Source organism: Sitophilus oryzae, unplaced genomic scaffold, assembly GCF_002938485.1.
Source record: "Sitophilus oryzae breed Bouriz unplaced genomic scaffold, Soryzae_2.0 scaffold_1276_pilon_pilon, whole genome shotgun sequence".
NCBI classification, from domain to species: Eukaryota; Metazoa; Arthropoda; class Insecta; order Coleoptera; family Curculionidae; genus Sitophilus; species Sitophilus oryzae.
In genome coordinates, this window is record NW_022145922.1 from 8,375 (window position 1) to 26,130 (window position 17,756).

The 17,756-nt window shown below is 30.4% G+C and overlaps 1 protein-coding gene across 1 annotated transcript in view; it reads right to left on the bottom strand.

Annotated features, from left to right (window-relative positions):
- LOC115874412 (neural-cadherin-like) overlaps positions 1 to 17,756 on the bottom strand; it is a gene marked incomplete at its 3' end in the record, with an annotated part of 35,480 nt that overhangs the window by 6,558 nt on the left and 11,166 nt on the right. Inside the window, exons 5-6 of the mRNA XM_030889575.1 lie at positions 6,313 to 6,507; positions 2,992 to 3,162 (exon numbers count right to left, since the gene is read on the bottom strand). Coding sequence (XP_030745435.1) covers positions 2,992 to 3,162; positions 6,313 to 6,507 — 366 coding nt within the window. The remainder of the gene's footprint in view (positions 1 to 2,991; positions 3,163 to 6,312; positions 6,508 to 17,756) is intronic.

The following is a 17,756-nucleotide window of genomic DNA, read 5'->3' on the forward strand; positions in this document are numbered from 1 at the left end:
AAATATTACGCAATTAGGTGGATTGTCGGTTCAGTAGGTTTATAAGATGAAAGTCGATATCTTTAACTCGCGTGTCAGAATAGTTTGGTCAGTTCTGCGAGTATGATAAATATCGAATATAATGGCTTTAACATATGTCGATGTTAGCTAAAGTTACGGGATATCTGTCAGTGATGTAGGGAGGTTTTCATTTTTATAAGTTGCAATACCGCTTACATGTTTACTTTCTATGCGCCGCCATCAGGCTCACCTTCTGCCGATATCTTCTCTGGTCGGCGGCTCTGAGGCTTCCTCCCGCTCAACGGATGCTGCTGTCATTGCTGTGGTGACAACGCGATTGTTTTAACGGCCGCCGTCGTTATGATGTTTCATTCTGATTTTGCTTATATTATTATAACATAAGCAAAATCAGAATGGAAAAGATGCATACAACGTCCGCCGGACGTTATCATAACGTTAAGTTTCTAAGGTAATCGTAACGTCTGTCACCCGCAACAATGACTATTTATTGTCAGTTTGACTTTTCAAAAATTGGGAAAAAAGACCATAGCGAGATGTCGCGAGAAATTCCGCTGGAAATACAGGAGGAAGCAGCTGCGGCTACTCAAAATTTACTTCCGACTATAACCAGAGAGATATATCAGCAGGAATATGACAATTTTTTGAAGTGGCGGCAGGATAGAAGTATAAACAGCGTAAAAGAAGCGGTATTGCTGGCTTATGCTAATAGAATGTCTGAAATGTATTCTCCTACATCACTGTGGACAAAGATATCCATGATGAAGCTTGCGTTGAGAGTATATGAAACATCGACATATCAAGGTAAAAGCCATTATATTCTTTGATATTTAATCATACTCATCTAAATTATATTTGTTCATAGATTTGGTAAACTGTCCATGTTTCTGAGGCGCAAAAACGAAGGTTATTCACCAAAAAAAGCCAAAGTTCTGTCGGAGAATGACATAAATAATTTTCTACTGGATGCCGATGATTACACCTGGTTACTGGAAAAAATTGTATTGGTGCTTGGTATTCTTGGAGCTTGTAGGCGCAGCGAGCTTTGGTCACCCACAGTTGATGATTTCGAAGATCCGGAGAAAAATATTCTTGTCTCATTAAGAAATACTAAAAATAAGAAAAGATAGAAATTTCTATTCCAAAAACGGGCCTTCCGTTTGATGCCTAAGGTTTATACAAAATAAGGACAACCTGCGTCCTCGTAACTTTGACAATCCAAAATTTTTCATTGGTTACAAGAAAGGCAAGTGTGTTAAGCAAATCGTCGGAATACATACCATCGGGAGCGTACCGCAGAAAATTGCAAAATTTTTGAACTTGGAGAATCCAGAACGTTATACAGGGCATTCATTTCATAGATCATCAGCAACCATGCTAGCCGAAAATGGTGGTGATTTACTATCGCTAAAGGAGCTAGGAGGATTGGAGTCTTCAACAGTGGCAGAAACTTACATAGAAAAATCAGTTTCCACAAGAATGAAAATAACAAATCAACTTTTTCATGATAGCTCCAAAATAATGTGTCTTTAGTGGATACAAATATTTGCCATTCATCAGTAGCATCATCTTCTTCTATAAAATCTGTAAATCCCTGGGAAGGATTACAGATTTCTAAGAACAACAAGTGCACTTTAAATTTCCATGTTCATTATCATGAAAAATGAATTTTAGTATAAGACATTATGTATTTTTATCCTTACTTGTGTTATTGTTCAATAAAATTTGTTATTAAATAGTAGTGTTTATTGCTCTAAAAAATCTGCAGTATGACGAAAAATCTAGAACGCAACATGGCCGATAACAAATAACGGCCTTAGCTGCTTATGATCCTCGGCTATCGCCTCGTATCACAAACTTCAGCCCGGCCGTTATTTGTTGTTTATCTGCCTTATTACGTTAATAACTATAATTTTACAAGTCATTTTTAGTTGCACTAGAATTTATTAACCACAGTTACATATTTTTATGCGTAATAATATAATTATTTTATTCGATAACAGACTTTTTAATATCTTTAAATGGCAATTACTAGTTTCACTGGATTTAAACATTTTATTACATTAAAATTAAAAGAAAATAAACATAAAATAGTTTGTTATTCAGCTTAATGAATAAAAAAAAGGTACATTTTCTAGCAAAATTTTACCCTGCCATGCTATTTTAAAATCAAATTACCTACGTGACCCTGCAGGTATGAAAAGGCTATATTTTGAATAGCTTCAACCCTCGGCCAATAATTCAAAGCCCAATAACACAAATTTACAAATTCAAGCTCTCTTGTGCGAACGCCTTTTATGTTAGTAATAAAATGAATAGTATTTCAAATAGAGTAGTGTAGTTTTGTAGAACGAAAAAATAAAGAATAATTGCCCAGAATACAATGAAAAACAATTACTGCGAATTTTAATTTGAACAAACTTAACTACTCTAATTAAATACTGAAAATAAAAAAAATCATAACAAACATTGTCTAGATACAATTGAGACTAATTTGAAATTTTGTTTGCAAAAATTCTTTTAGAAATGTCAAATTTAAAAGAAAATAAACTATAAAGCTCTATTTAAAATGAACGATTCCAGGTCATTTTCGTTTCGTAGATAAATAGAGATGATAGAAAATGTCTAGAAATTTTGATAATAATATTTTCTTTCAGTGCTAGTCAACAAACATCTAAAGTTGTATAACTGTAAAATAGCGTCTAACCTTGACGTAAACAACCACAAAGATAGTCCGAATTTAATATAAAGATAATATTATTCCATTGTGGTGAAAATTAAAAATATATAAAAATATTAATCTTGACATTATTATTTTAACAAATTCGGTAACATACAAATGACAGCTCGGATTTTACCGAAAAAAAACTACCCTGGGTTTTTCCTCAGACCTGTCCCCCCAAAAGTAGTCCCTCAGTCGCTCCCCCGCAACCACCCCATCCCATCCACCGACCTGGCTTTCACGGACACAACCTTTGCGCCCACCGGGAAGTTCTCCCTAATGTAGATCGGGCCGTAGACCACGTGGTCCCACACTGGGGGGTTATTGGCCCGATCGACCACGTCGATCTGCACCTCCACCGATCGGGCGAGGGGCGGGTAGCCCTTGTCCTGGGCGGTGGCCTCGAGCTTGTAGGTCTCGCGCTATCAGCAGGCGCAGCGCATTTGCAAAAAAGGTAGAAGGTACCCGAGGACAAGGCGTGTGTTAGATGATTTTTTAGGGGGCGTGGATTGGTAATAGTATAGGTAAAAGGTTTATAAAGGTCTAGGGAATACAGTATGAACGTCGTTAAGGAATAGTAAAAATGAGTTACTATTTCTTAAAAACATAAATATAAATGTTGTGTGCTTGAGAAAAGTTCTCAAAATATTATGGAACACTTAATTTGTATGCTGTTCTCTTCTTAATAGTTTTGAAATATCATGTAGTCTAAAGGGTTTGTAAATAATTAAAACATATATTTCATTATAAATCTATAAAATTATTTGGAAGAATTATTTTTTGAAAACTTTCTAAACTTAATGCCCTTCATATAACTAAAAGTCTATCGATGTTATCAAAAAATTTTAACTATGGCCTGTTATAGAAAAGAATATTTCTTACTTTCTTAAAAAAAAAATTAAAATAAAGATATAAGTTTGAATTATAAAACTGATAACATACACATACAGATAAACATAAAATTTAAAAAAAAAAAAAAAAAAAAAAAAAAAAAAAAATTGATATAAAAATATATATTAATATATAGCTCAGATGATTTAATGAACTTGAATGATCTACACTACTATAAATATAATTGCATTCAAGTATCAATATCTTATAAAACCTTAGTGCCTCCCACAATACAAGATTATTTTTCAAATTTTTTTTTTTTTTTTTTAAAATAAAAATGTATAATACCTTTCATTATTAATTCAATAAACCTAGAGAAAAATGGATCACAATAACGCCGTGTTATAAAAACAAACCAAACCACTTGTATATGCCACCCAAATACATACAACGCATTGTATATATTTGAGAATTGGACAACAACTGGTTCTGCCTTAAATCCAAAGAAAGTAAACCCAAGTAATATACAACAAAGTTTTGTACATATTTAATAATAAAATAATTTTTCCACCAACGTTTTAGAGTCTATTTAGTATTAGGCAGGTTTTGTTTGTGTTGGGTAGCCAAATTCTATCAGCATCAGTTCAATAAGTTTTCAAGCAAGAAATCTTAATATTCTAATGTGTACATTAATCATAAAACATTTCCGATGCACGTCATCAATCCTATCAGGAAATTGACATAAAGCCTATAAACCTGACTAAATCAAATTTTGGCAAAAATGTTTAAATTTGTTGTATAATTTAATATACCCAACAGCTCTTCATTTTACTTTATAGGGCAAATGATTGTAACAGATATTATATTTAGATTAAAGCTGCAAAATTAGATTTAACCGAATTTTATTATCGCTACGTTCACAGGGGTCATTTTATTTTTTTAGGAATTAATAAATCGAAAAGAAAATAAGGTATCAAAAAACCTACGATTGATGTTGTATTTCATTGTCAATAAACCAGAGACATGATTAAACAACAATATTTTTTTATCTCAACATAGGTTGCTTAGGCGCAACGTCAAAGTTGATTTTGTCTTCCGTTGCTTATTTATTGGTTTTGTGACGATTATCTTTGAATTTTTTAAGATTGTAATTTGCATAACTAGGCAGCGATTTTTGAGACTAAGTTGGTGTTTTAAGTTGTTTTTGGATAATTTCATAATATATTTACGTACCGTGTAAAATAGAAAAAGGTTCTTTTAAATGTTATGACGAGAGTTATGACGTTTGAGACATACATTCATAGAATTTTTTCTTAAAATAAGGTCTAAGAATCATCTCCTAAATACTAGCATATAATTTAGGAACATCCAAATTATTTTAAAAAAAAAAAAAAAAAAAAAAATACATTAATTTATTTTTAAATATATAATCTCACATCACTTTCCGACCATCATTCCAAAAATATACGTTTCAACTTTCCAAAGTATTTTTTTTTTTGTTGTATTGTATTTTTTACCACCTAATTCTGCAATAATAACCTCTGTGATTGGTCGCATTGCGCCGTGTTCAACCCAACGTTGTCGATTAATATTTTAAATTATGTAACCATTGGTCTTTATTTTGTATAATATCGTGTTGTTGTTGAATCTTTGTGAGTAATTCTCGTTATTTTTGTCTATTTTCATAGTCATTTTAAGCACAAACATTTGCTTTTAAGAACTAAATTTCGAGTTTTGTATTGCATTTCTTGAAATTTTGTGTTGAAAATATGCTGAAGCATTGTTTAACAGTCGAAAGAAAACTTGTAGCTTCCCTGATAAACTATTTTGAACGAGAATGTGATAATAAATGTCCTTTATTACCCTTGACTACAGTAAGAGAAGTAAGTTTGATTAATAAGCATTATACCACTTTCAAATTTATTTCTACGTAAGTTTTTTATTAAATTGTGTGATTATTAGTTTGTGCGTTAATATTACCCTCTTACTTGTTATTACCATTTATGGCGTTAGATGTACGTGAATAAATAAACCATAATAACGCTTAGAATAATAATCTTCATAATGGACTAGTTTTTTGCCAATATGTAATAGTGAAACTAGCTATAGAACAAATAAATCAATTAATGACTAAAATATTAGTTATTAAATTAAAAAATAATTTTTTTTTTTTTTTTTTTTTTTTTTTTATATTTTTGTCAAATTTACAAATTAAGATTCATCTCCTAAATCCATCACAATCTGGAAGCGCTGTCGCCATCGCTTGTTACTCAAAGTTGATCACGTGCATCAGAAATTATTTTGCGATTACTTTGCATTATTCTTCGGTTTATTTAACCATTACAATATTTTTTAACTCACTTTTACAAAATAAGCAAAACTGTGTATTCAAAATGTTTTTTTTTATTTTCTTCCAATAATCTCGAAATACGGATTTGGGTATGGTCAGTGGTGGGGACAAACTGAATAAAAAAGCTTTTAGCACACTTAGTTTAGTCATCATCGCTTGTCACTCAAGTTGATCGTACAGCGGAGATTTTTGCGATTACCGTAGGTAATAATTAATCAATACAATTTTCTAAAGAGAAGAAACGACAACGTCTATGATTTTAGACTGTCCTTCTATAAATATTGTATATTCTTCATAACTATATATACTTAATAATATTGTATAATACTTCATAAATGTTGTATATTTCTCAGGTAGACTGTCCAAGATCGGGCTCTCCGGCACCACATACAAACCTGGCTTTGACCGAGGTGACCACAGTTCCCACTGTGACATTTTCTTTAATGTGGATGGGGCTCAACGTATCTCTGTCCCACAGAGGCGGCTTGTTGTTTCTGTCCACGACATCGAGCTCGATGTCGACGTCGGCAAAGGAGGGGGGCGTGCCGCGGTCGGAGGCGCGCACGCGCAATCGGTACCTGTCTCTCTGTGCGAGAGTGAAATAGACAAACGGCACGGTCATATGAGTGGGTGGGGACAAAATAGAAAACGTAAGAAAACGAAAAAATAATGTACCAGAATGATACGTATGGCTCGAACGTAAAGTTAAATGATGTCGAGACATACCAATTTCTGATAAACTGAGTCAATAATATGTTAACATAGAAATATGATAAAAAGACCAGAATAACAATTAAACTTACAAGAAGGTCACCCATTCTACCTTCTACTAAAAACATAGCAAATTACTTGCAGGCGCTAAAACTTCAAACCTTTTAAAAAGTAACTGGAGATATTGTTCTATGGATTTGTGTAGAAAGATGAGTTGGTATTTTTATAATGTCTGTATTATAGCCATAATTCTTAATAATGTGTGAACATATTCAATAAAAATTTAATTCTTTATAATAAACGAACTTGATTGATCCATATTATCCTTGATTATCAGATTTATATTTTTTAAATTTTTTAAATATTCTATATTTTTTATTTCCGGAAATCAGTGAAAACAATATATACCCACTAAAGATCAATTTACAGATTATATATAAATGTCAGCTCAGAGCATTTAAAATATTTTTGATTTGCAGTGCTTCTTCTAGTAACTTTAATTTAATTGAAATAATAAACAAATTATAAACAATAACAATTTAAACAATGGTACAAATGGTGTAATTACTTCAAATATTGTAAAACATGTATTGCCTAAATTTATACATTTTTTATATTTAAGCTATTCAAACTATTTTCTATACAGAATTGATTGTAATTCTCGTGGGGAGATTCTCACGTTAAAAAATAAAGTTTATTTTTATATCAACATAAGTTCAATGCTGTTTTGTTTCTTACTTACTTAAATAAAATACTTACTGATAAAAGGTTAAATTATTTCCTTCTTGTGTATTTTTTTCGATTATAGTTTTCTTCCAAAGTGCTTTTAGTGATTTGAATGAAACTTTGAGGGTAAAGTTATTATAAATGCTACATATTTTAATGGTAAATGTCGAACAGATTTACCAGGGACCTGCATGAGTTATCACTAGAATATTTTCTAAAAGAATGTGCCCCAAAATTCTTTCTCTTGTCAACAAAATCTATTGTAGGCCCTTTAATGGCGATTAAACCTTGTATTTTGTCTATTTTGATCTCCTTGATATGAGATAAACGCAATGTTGATAATCAGAATTAAAATAAAAATAAAATTTATTTCATCAAAGGAGACCAGAAATAGACAAACTGTCAAGAGACATCTTTTGATCAGCAAACCAACACAATTTTTGTTAAAAGATAAAATAAATAAATATTCTAGTGATAATCCCTATTTTATCATTAAAATATGTAACTTTTACCCTCAAAATTTCATTCGAATCACTAAAAGCGTTTGGAAGAAAATTATAATTAGTCTTATTTGGGTAAGGTATCTCCCCACGGGAGATGGCACATGCTTTTAAAACCCTGTATATTAGGATGATTGACGCTTTATCGTTAATAAATGTTTAACTAATTGTGTAGGTTGACAGCAGAATTTTACTTAAATTGATATAACAATCGAAGAATGGACTTAAAGATACCATCTCAAATATATTATTTAATCGTGTAATGAATATAATCTGTGTTAATGCCAATTTAAGAATAGTTGTACTATCAGAAACTAGTACGTCTCAAATAAAAATGATAACACCAAAATTAAAATAATCAAGTAATTAAAATCAACTCAATCACACAACTGAACTGAACATAACGGGAAATAATGAGGCCGACTTGCTGGGCTTACCTCGTGGAGAGACTGTGTTTTGGTACAATTTTGCGACAAATGGAAGTCGGCATAAGAGTTTAAATAAAATTCAGTCAATTTACTAAACAACATTACTGGATAATTTTTACAAAATATGTTAAATCATACACGAATACTTCTTAAAATACTTACCATCATGAACAAAACATTATTATTCAAAACAATCTACTAATTTCTAATATAAAACTAACTATACTATTTAGAAATTCTCTAGTTTCTTGTTTTACCTAGAAGTTCAATATACATTTATTCCCAAAAACAAATGACTAGCATAAAATATTAATATTGCATATGTAAAATATACTTTTAACAAAAATATAAAAAATATTTAATTGAAAATTTTGTTATTAAAAGAGGAATTGGAACCATCTAGATGTCCGAGTTATTCAAATTAGTATTAACTTATTCAATTATTTTAGTAAAGAGTTCTAAACGTATAAAATGCTTTTTACTTGCCATATATTGCCTTAATAACAAATTATGTAGCACATATTTATATTTATACCTGGTACGTCTCAAAGTTGCTCACCTACCTTTTTTATTTTTCAGATAAAAAAACGAGATTTGATATGTTAGTATATGACATAAATTGTCCAGAATTGGTTTGGCATATTAAATTGTTGGCTGAGCCTTCCTGTTTCACTCGGTATTTTGTTACTTTATTCGGTAGAAGAGCTGACACTCTGAATAGAATGACATATCATATGTCAACTTTTTGACATTTTTTACTAGTTTATTTGAAATTACTGCTTTGCGGTTCGTAACGAAAATTTTTGACTCGAAATACCAAAGTGTGTGTACCAAATTATTCGTAAATATTTTTTTTAATTTAATTATATTTAGGCCAGTCAATCTGGAATTTGAGGTAGAAAAAATTGAGACTGATTAAAAAAACAATTTGAATCTTTTAACTATTGGACACAAAAAACCTTAGATAATCAAATCTATTTTCTAAGACTCTTTGATTAAAAATTAGTGTTTTAATATCCAGCCTCCAGGAAGGAGAGAAGTATTGGACGATAATAAACTAAATAATTTTGGGTGTCATTTTAAATCGAATAAAGTAAAAATATATCGAGGGGGTGCCATTAAAATCAAAAGTTATAGTCATTTCACAGAACAGGGAAGTGATAAACAATTAGACCGCGATCAATCAATCATATACATCATCGAACATGTATACTAACATACCGTCATTTTTTTATCCGAAAAATAAAGTTATAGGCATTGTTGCCACGAGACGCGGTATATAAGATACAGTTTTACTGTTGTTAAAGCACATCCATTTTTACAGAAATGCACTAATTTTATATCACATCAAATATATTACCTAAAAAACAATTAGTAAAAGACAGCCTTGAGCTAAAGAGTTTATATGAATATATACATATGATTGAGTGGGAGGCAATGATAAATTATTAATAATTATCTTCAACTGACATTTTCTTTACTTTTGAAAATTGATAATCAGTAACATATTTGTTCAAAACTTTGTATAAAACTTTAAAATTAAAGACAATGTCAATTTGAAATGATATTTTCTTTCACAATTTATACGAATAGTAACATACCCTGTTTATACCGCAAAGGTGTGTCAGGATTGACTTTGACAAAGAGATCCCTTCATCATTTTATATTTTAAATTAGTGTGAATGTCATCGATACTCAGGCATTTCGATCATGGGTATTTCCGGTTTATTAAAAAATAAAAATCATATTAGATGGACATGATCGAAAAAGAAAAGGCATCCAGTTGGCCTGGAAATGACAGAATCGATAACATTCCTCAAACAATTTTACGCATAAATCACATGGACATGTTTTCTGGTAATACCTGTTAGAAATAAATGTTCATTCTTCATATAAACTATTTTGCTTAAGACATATGCTCCATACCAAAATATCATATTAACAAAAACGAGTATATCACAACTTAATAAATTGTGAATAATCACCAACAGTATAAATTTAGGTATACTGAGTAAAAATACCTCAGTGTAGATATAATTATTAACTAAAAGGCAACAAAGGTGCATAAAATAAATAAATTTTTAATAGCAACTTGAAGACCACCATACCCACAAACATAACAAAAACTCTACATTAGGTGTATTGTTATTTCAAAATCACCATAACCCATTTCTTTAAAAATAGTAATAAAAACTACGCAAAATATCTCCCAAAACACAGTCTTGATTCACCACAAAAAGTCTATAAAGCAAAATTACCGTAGAGCTAGCTGACAATACGGTATGTTTTACTTACTGGGTAACATCCCTGTATTCCATTGGTCGGTGGTATATTTTTTTAAAGTGAACAACAGAAAAAGTGCAGTTAAATAAAAATTGAACTCAACTTAGATAGTAGTCGCATACACACATCAATTTTATATTAATATCATATATAAATAATTTATTAGGTAAATTCCTTCAAATTTGATCTACTCCCGTATTATTATTCAACAGTAAATAATTAATATTTTTTTAAACTGTATTTATATATCCTTTAATATTTATCAAATATGTAATTAAAATTTTATCCTATTTGCTTATTAATTATAAGTAGGTATTGAGTTTATTTATATTAAAACTTACTCTGTTTTAAAAAGATCAATACTACATTAAAGTGGTTATTTATGCACCGAAGTTTTAATAGGGGCTGATGGGTATTATTGCCTACTAATAATTTCAGTATTTTTTGAAAATATTTAATATAAAATGATATAATAAAAAAAATGGTCAAATTCTTATTGTGCATGGTAAACTATGCATTGTGATGTCAAAATGTTTCTGGGAACTAAACCTGGGAACAAAATCTATATTAAAAAGGTATTATAGATCATAGTATCTCTTAATATAGATCTTAAATCCCATGAGCATTATCCGTTTATTTACGAAGTTAGAGTCTTAACAATAATGCTCACATAATAAAGTTAAAATTAGCTATATAACAGTATGCGATGCACGCAGACAAAAAGCATAGTCCTTAAAGACATATATTTGCTTATTAGATCATAATTTCACATTCATAATTTGTATATTTATTTTTTTATAAGTTAAATCATATTCAACGGTATATCCATAATAAACAGTAAAGTAACCAAATATGGAATATAGTATCTCTAATATGGAATACCGCCATTTCTCTGAAACGAATATGTCAAATCGCAAAAAACAGTTATTTTTAATCTCTTTCTGTCATTATACTCATGTGCAGGTGTTGTGGCCAGGGTGAGAGTGTTTTCTTTCAGCGCTATAAAAAGAGTTTTTAAGGTACTCAGTAAGTATTTGTTGATGCGTGATTGGAAAGAATATTGTATATTATGACAACGCATTTATTACATGTCTGTTTGAATGTTTTAGGTGTATTTACTTGTCTCAATATGTTTAATAAAAAAATGTCATATACGTTTTGATTAGTATGAAGTGTTTGTTTTATAGTGTTCCATATTTGGGTACCTATTCCATATTTAGGTGCTTTTATGTTCAATTTGTTTCTGAAGAAAAAAATGTGATACTTTAATTTAATATCTGTAACACAAAACAGTTATTAAGATATGTGCAACTGTATGACTGATAATAACTAAGAATAGGAATTTATTAATACCTTTTTTATATAACACAAAAACTAAATGGTATTCCATGTTTGGTTACTTTCTTGTATCAGAGAAGATTTTAGTGATTTTAACGAAATAAATTAAAGCCAGTTAAACGACAGGATATATGAAAATGTCAGTTAATTCACAGATAGACGACAGAAGCCAAAAATGACAGTAACTACATTTAGTTTCTGTCATTTTTTGGATGTTGTCTGTAGAAAGTTTCTCTGACTCGTTAGACAGATTTTATATACATCTTTAACAGAGTAAAGAAACTGTAACCCACTTTAATATACAGGGTGGTCCGATCTGTATTCCGGAAACTTCGGCAGCATATTCTGCAGATAAAAATAAGTAAAAAAGTTCGTATAAATTTATATGCTAAAATTCTTGTTCCGAAGATACAGGGTGTAGAAGTTTCATTTTTATTTTAATTTTTTTTAAATAATTTCTGAAGTAACATCAATATTTGGATGAAAGTTGGTGTCTGGGATTTTTTTAACATGAGAAATTTGATTTTGATGTCATTACTATCCCTACTTGTAAACAGCGCCACCTAGATATGTTTTAACTGGTTTGAAGAGTGATAACTTTTTGTCCGTGCTTGTATAAAACTACTCAGTAAAAAAATACACATTTACGACGTTTTTTACGCAAAAAATGTCACTTGGTTTTATCATCATTTTTTCGAAAAAAAAATATGATTAATTAAAAATAAAAGAAGTTCCGAAATTTATCATTTCAGTCGAATAACTATCTACTCAACATGTTTCTTTTTTGTCAATAATGACATTTATTGACTACTTCCATTCTAAATATCTTGAGAACGGTTGCTCGTATATATAGCAATTATTATTCTTCAAAACAGTTAAAACACATGTAGGTGGCGCCCCTTACAAATAGGAGTCATATTGACATCAAAATCAAATTGCTCATGTCAAAAAACTCCCAGACGCCAATTTTTATCCAAATATTCACGTTCACGAAAAAATCGAAATAAAAATGAAACTTGTACACCCTATATCTCCGAAACTAAGTAATTAGGACATACATTTATACGAACTTATTTACATACGTTTATCTGCAGAATATACTGCCGACGTTTCCGGAATTCAGTTCGGACCACCCTGTATTTACGAATAGTGGTAAACATACAGAATAATGATTTAGTGAATTAGAAATAAATTATGACACTTATTTTATTAAAGCCTGTATTCAGAATTAAAAATGAACTGTTTGGATGTATTGCAGTTTACTTGTGCAATTTCACAAAGATTCCAACCTAAATTATATTACAGATATATCCACTTAATAGAGATTAGATCAAATTTTGTTTCTTGGTACTTTTTAACCACTATAGACGTTAGAGAACAGTGACGAAAAGATGTGTATACGCAAATAATTATCAAACCAAAAATAAAACAGTAAGCAGGCAAAAACGCATGCAAAGATCGTATTTATATAAAGAAAACTAAAAAAAGAAAAACTTGAGGGCAGGTCAGAGAGCAAGGACGTGCATCAAAAAAGTCTTTCTCTTCTTAAACGACCTTCAAAAACCGGTTAGACGTTTAATTTGCTTCGTTAGCTTTCGTTTTTGTTAGTTTTCGGTTTGTAGCGCCGCCCCATACACAGTACAAAAATGTCACAATGTTAAAGAAAGTACCCGACCAATACCAAAAATAATTTACAAATTTTATTTAATTTTTGAAAAAATAGATGTTTTATTTTTGGTCGGGACTTTCTTTAAGATGACAGGGTGTTTTCAAAAATACAGATTCTCCCCTGTCATCTTTCGTGTTATTTGTTAAAAATACTATCGACGTAAAAATATTAGTATATATCTAGCCGTGGCACCTGCAAAAATCACTCAAAAATCACAAAAATCACACAATCAAAAAATATCCGCACCAGTCACAGCAGCTAAATTCAACTGTAGCAAAAAGTAGGTTTTAGTTAATAAGATTTGTTTTAATGAAAAGAAAAAATATATAGCTACCAATGTATATTTTAGTAAAAATTTCAAAAACACTCAACAGAGAAATTTTTGGTTAAATTTAAAGTGTTATATTTTTGTTATTTTTAGCCCTATTTGCATGATTTTTTTAGCAAACTGTATATAATTATATCAACTTGAATTCGTAAACTCAGTTTTTTGTAAACTTTAGTAATTGACGTATTATACAGGGTTAATCGAGGGGTTGTTTTTTTATCCTAACTTTAAAACACCCTGTGCAATAATTTCGTGTGTAAAAATTTTCCTGAAATATAATTTTACGGTAAGAACCGTGTCTCCTGGGCATTTTGCTTTTTCGATCACGTCAATGCATGCTTTGGTTAATTTTTAAGAGCGAAATGAACTGATCGCGATCAATTTGCATTTTTTTCAGTTATCATTTCTTTTGATGTAATTTTTTAAAAATACGAGATGGGTTTTGGTGACTATTGTCGTAACGTCATATTACGCTGCATCGGATAATCTACACTAAATTAAAAAAAACGTTGAAGACTAACGATACAGTCCTGGTTTTAATAAACATTAATAACGATAACAGAACTAACGATTTTAAGGAAAACATCTGTAATACTGAAGTATACAAACTGAAAAAAAAATGTAAAAAATACCCTGATACTTTGTATTGCTCCCCTGGCTTCTATAATTGCCTTTATACGTTTGTTCATACTGTCATTGAAGCTGCATATATTATATTGCGTTGTTTTTCCATTCTTCCTTAAGGACCAAGCGAAGTTCATTTAATAAAGCTGGTAACGCTTCGCGACCTCTAACCCTCCTGCAAAGTATTTCCCAAACGTTAAACATGATGGGCAGTTCATAGTAGTATATAGTTCACAATAATCACCAAAGCTGCCTTGTCATATTGAAAAAAACACTTCAAAAATAAATTATAATTTGAAAAATTGCAAATTGTTGGTGGCAAGTTCATTTCGCTCTTAAAATTAACCAAGGCATGTATTGACATGATCCAAAAACAAAATGCTCAGGAGACATGGTTCTGACCCTAAAATTATATTTCAGGAAAATTTACACACGAAATTGTTGCACAGGGTGTGTCAAAGTTAGGGTAAAAACAACCCCTCGATTAACCCTGTGTGTAATATGCCATTTACTAAAGTTTATAAAAATAGAATATAGAAATTACAAAGTTGATCATAATTATATAGAGACTGCTAAAAAATCATAAAAATAGGACTAAAGACAACAAAACGGATAACAGTTTAAATTTGACCAAAATTTTCTCCGTTGCGTTTTTTTTGCACCTCAGTGTAGATACTTTAATAAATTGCTTTTTTTGCTAAATAGAAAAATAACCTGTTTTATATCCGACAAAATGGTTAATCAACTTAATAAAATTAACATCAAATCAAACTATGCGATGTAATCGAACATAAAAATTAAACAATATTAAAGAAATGTGTGTTGCTTTGTCATACTTTAGCTACGCTTCTGTGGATGACTGGACTGCGCAAAAAATCAAGTGGCGGCCAAAAATTGTTGATAGTTCATGGCGTTACAAAACAAAAAGACAGCGCTCCTTGCTACTCCAAAATATACAGAAAAAAATAGATGATCGAGTTGAAAAGGGAAAGCCAAAAGTACTATCGAATTTAGCTAGAAACTTTCTTATTCATTTTCAGTAAAAAAAAACAACACATTTTACCTTTTACAGCACCAAATGTATGTGTATTTTAAAGTTAAATATATTTTGTTCTAGTGGGCTGAATTTGCTGATTATTTAATTAATTTACAGTTAAATTATTTGACTTTTAAACTGATTTTTAAATTAAAAATTAAAGTTTCCCATGTGCATATAAAAACCACGAAAATTAAAATGATTTTAAATAGTTTTGGCGAATGAATAAAAAATGAAGCTTAGGTAGTTACCTACAAAATTGGTCCTTATCAGCTTTTATGTAGAAATAGTAGTTTTCCAGACGTTACGCCTCGAAGATCCCTTAATTTTCTCTTAAAAGTCTTAACGCTCCGGAGACAGATTTCATAAGGGTATAATTGATAAGACAAATTGTTTAATAACTTCGCTAAAAATTAATATTTGTTGATAATTCAAAGTTCAATTAAAAGGTAGAATTAATAGCTATCACATTTTGGAACTTGTTTGAATTTTGTCATATTTTATGATAATAAAAAAACGGGCAAAATTTTTTGGCCCAAAGATTTTCAGATTTTTACAACTTATTCATATTTTTAATAATAATAGCTTATTCGTCAAGACTTTTTTTGTGCGGGTGCCAGATATCACAAGCATTGTTATACACAATTTTATAAGTCATGTTCCACAGCCCCTAGAAAAGTAGGACGTCCCGTCCCTTGGATGCTGATATTTCAGACTAAATGGTAAAGGTAGTCCATTATATCCGGGAAAATGGGCAAGAACAATATACTCTGAAAGAGTTGCAAGATATTGCAGGTAATTTTGAACTTTTATCGTTGGACACCATAGATAATTTTATTTCTAAGTTAAATAATCGTTTTCCTTCCATTAAATTTACGCATGAAATTGAGAACAACGACAGATTACCATTTCTAGATGTATTAGTTATTAGAAATACTAATAAATGCCTGGAATTTGATATCTATAGGAAAAATACGACCACACGCAGATATATTCCTAATGAATCACATCATAGTGTTGGACATAAAATGGCTAGTTTAAATTTCTTAGTTCATAAATTACTTAGTTTCCCACTTAGATATGAAATAGAAAGAGATTATATTAGGAATGTAGCTGAGTGTAATGGATATTCTCCTGCACTAGTTGATAAATTAATTAGAAAACGTAGGTATAGGTTAATGATTTCTGAAAATTCGACTTTTCAAGTAGAGAAAGATACGTCTAAATATTTTTGATACCGTTTGATAGAGAGTTATCCCGTGGTCTAAAACGAATTTTTAAGAATGTCAATTATAAACTTGTGTATAGTGCTAATAATAAATTACAACAATTATTAGGTAATCCAAAGGATAAAACACCTCCACTGGAAAGGTCGGGTATTTATGAAATTTCTTGTAAAGATTGTAATCAGAAATATGTTGGACAAACTAGAAGATCAATATTAACTAGATTTAAAGAACATTTAGCTCAGATAAGATATGGTAGACCGGATAAATCTTGCGTTGCCGAACATATTGTTGATAAAGACCATTACTCTAGTGGCGGAAATCTAACTGTTACGCTCAGTGGGCTCTGACTCGGTTGGCTAGACCCACTGGGCAAGTATATAAACGCTCAACTTGTAGATTGGTTATTTCTATGACCGTCTCTCTCGAGATGGTTATGGAAATGATCACTATTCGTCTATAAAAGATTTTTCAACCACCCCCTCACAAAAAAAAAGAAGTACTTTAGTTTATAATCATCTGCTGATGATGCTAACATGATTAGCGAAACGCGCATCCAGTGTAAAAGTAAAAGTGTTTTGGTGTATTGTGGTGATTTAGTGTTTTTATTTTGCTGTGTAACACCAAAGGTTCCAACCCTCTCTCAACTGTAAATAAGCTATTATTAGTGAAAATATAAATAAGTTTGTAAAAATCTGAAATTTTTTGAACCAAGAAATGTTTGCCCAGTTTTTTATTACCATAAGATATGACAAAATTCAAACAAGTTCCAAAATGCGATATTTTTAATTCTACTTTTTAAATGAACTTTGAATCATCAAGAAATATTAAATTTTAGTCCAGTTATTGAACAATTTGTTCTATCAATCAATGATACTTCTTATGAAATCTATCTCCAGAACGTTAAGACTTGGAGAGAAAATTCAGGGATCTTCGAGGCGTAATATCTCGAAAACTACTAATTCT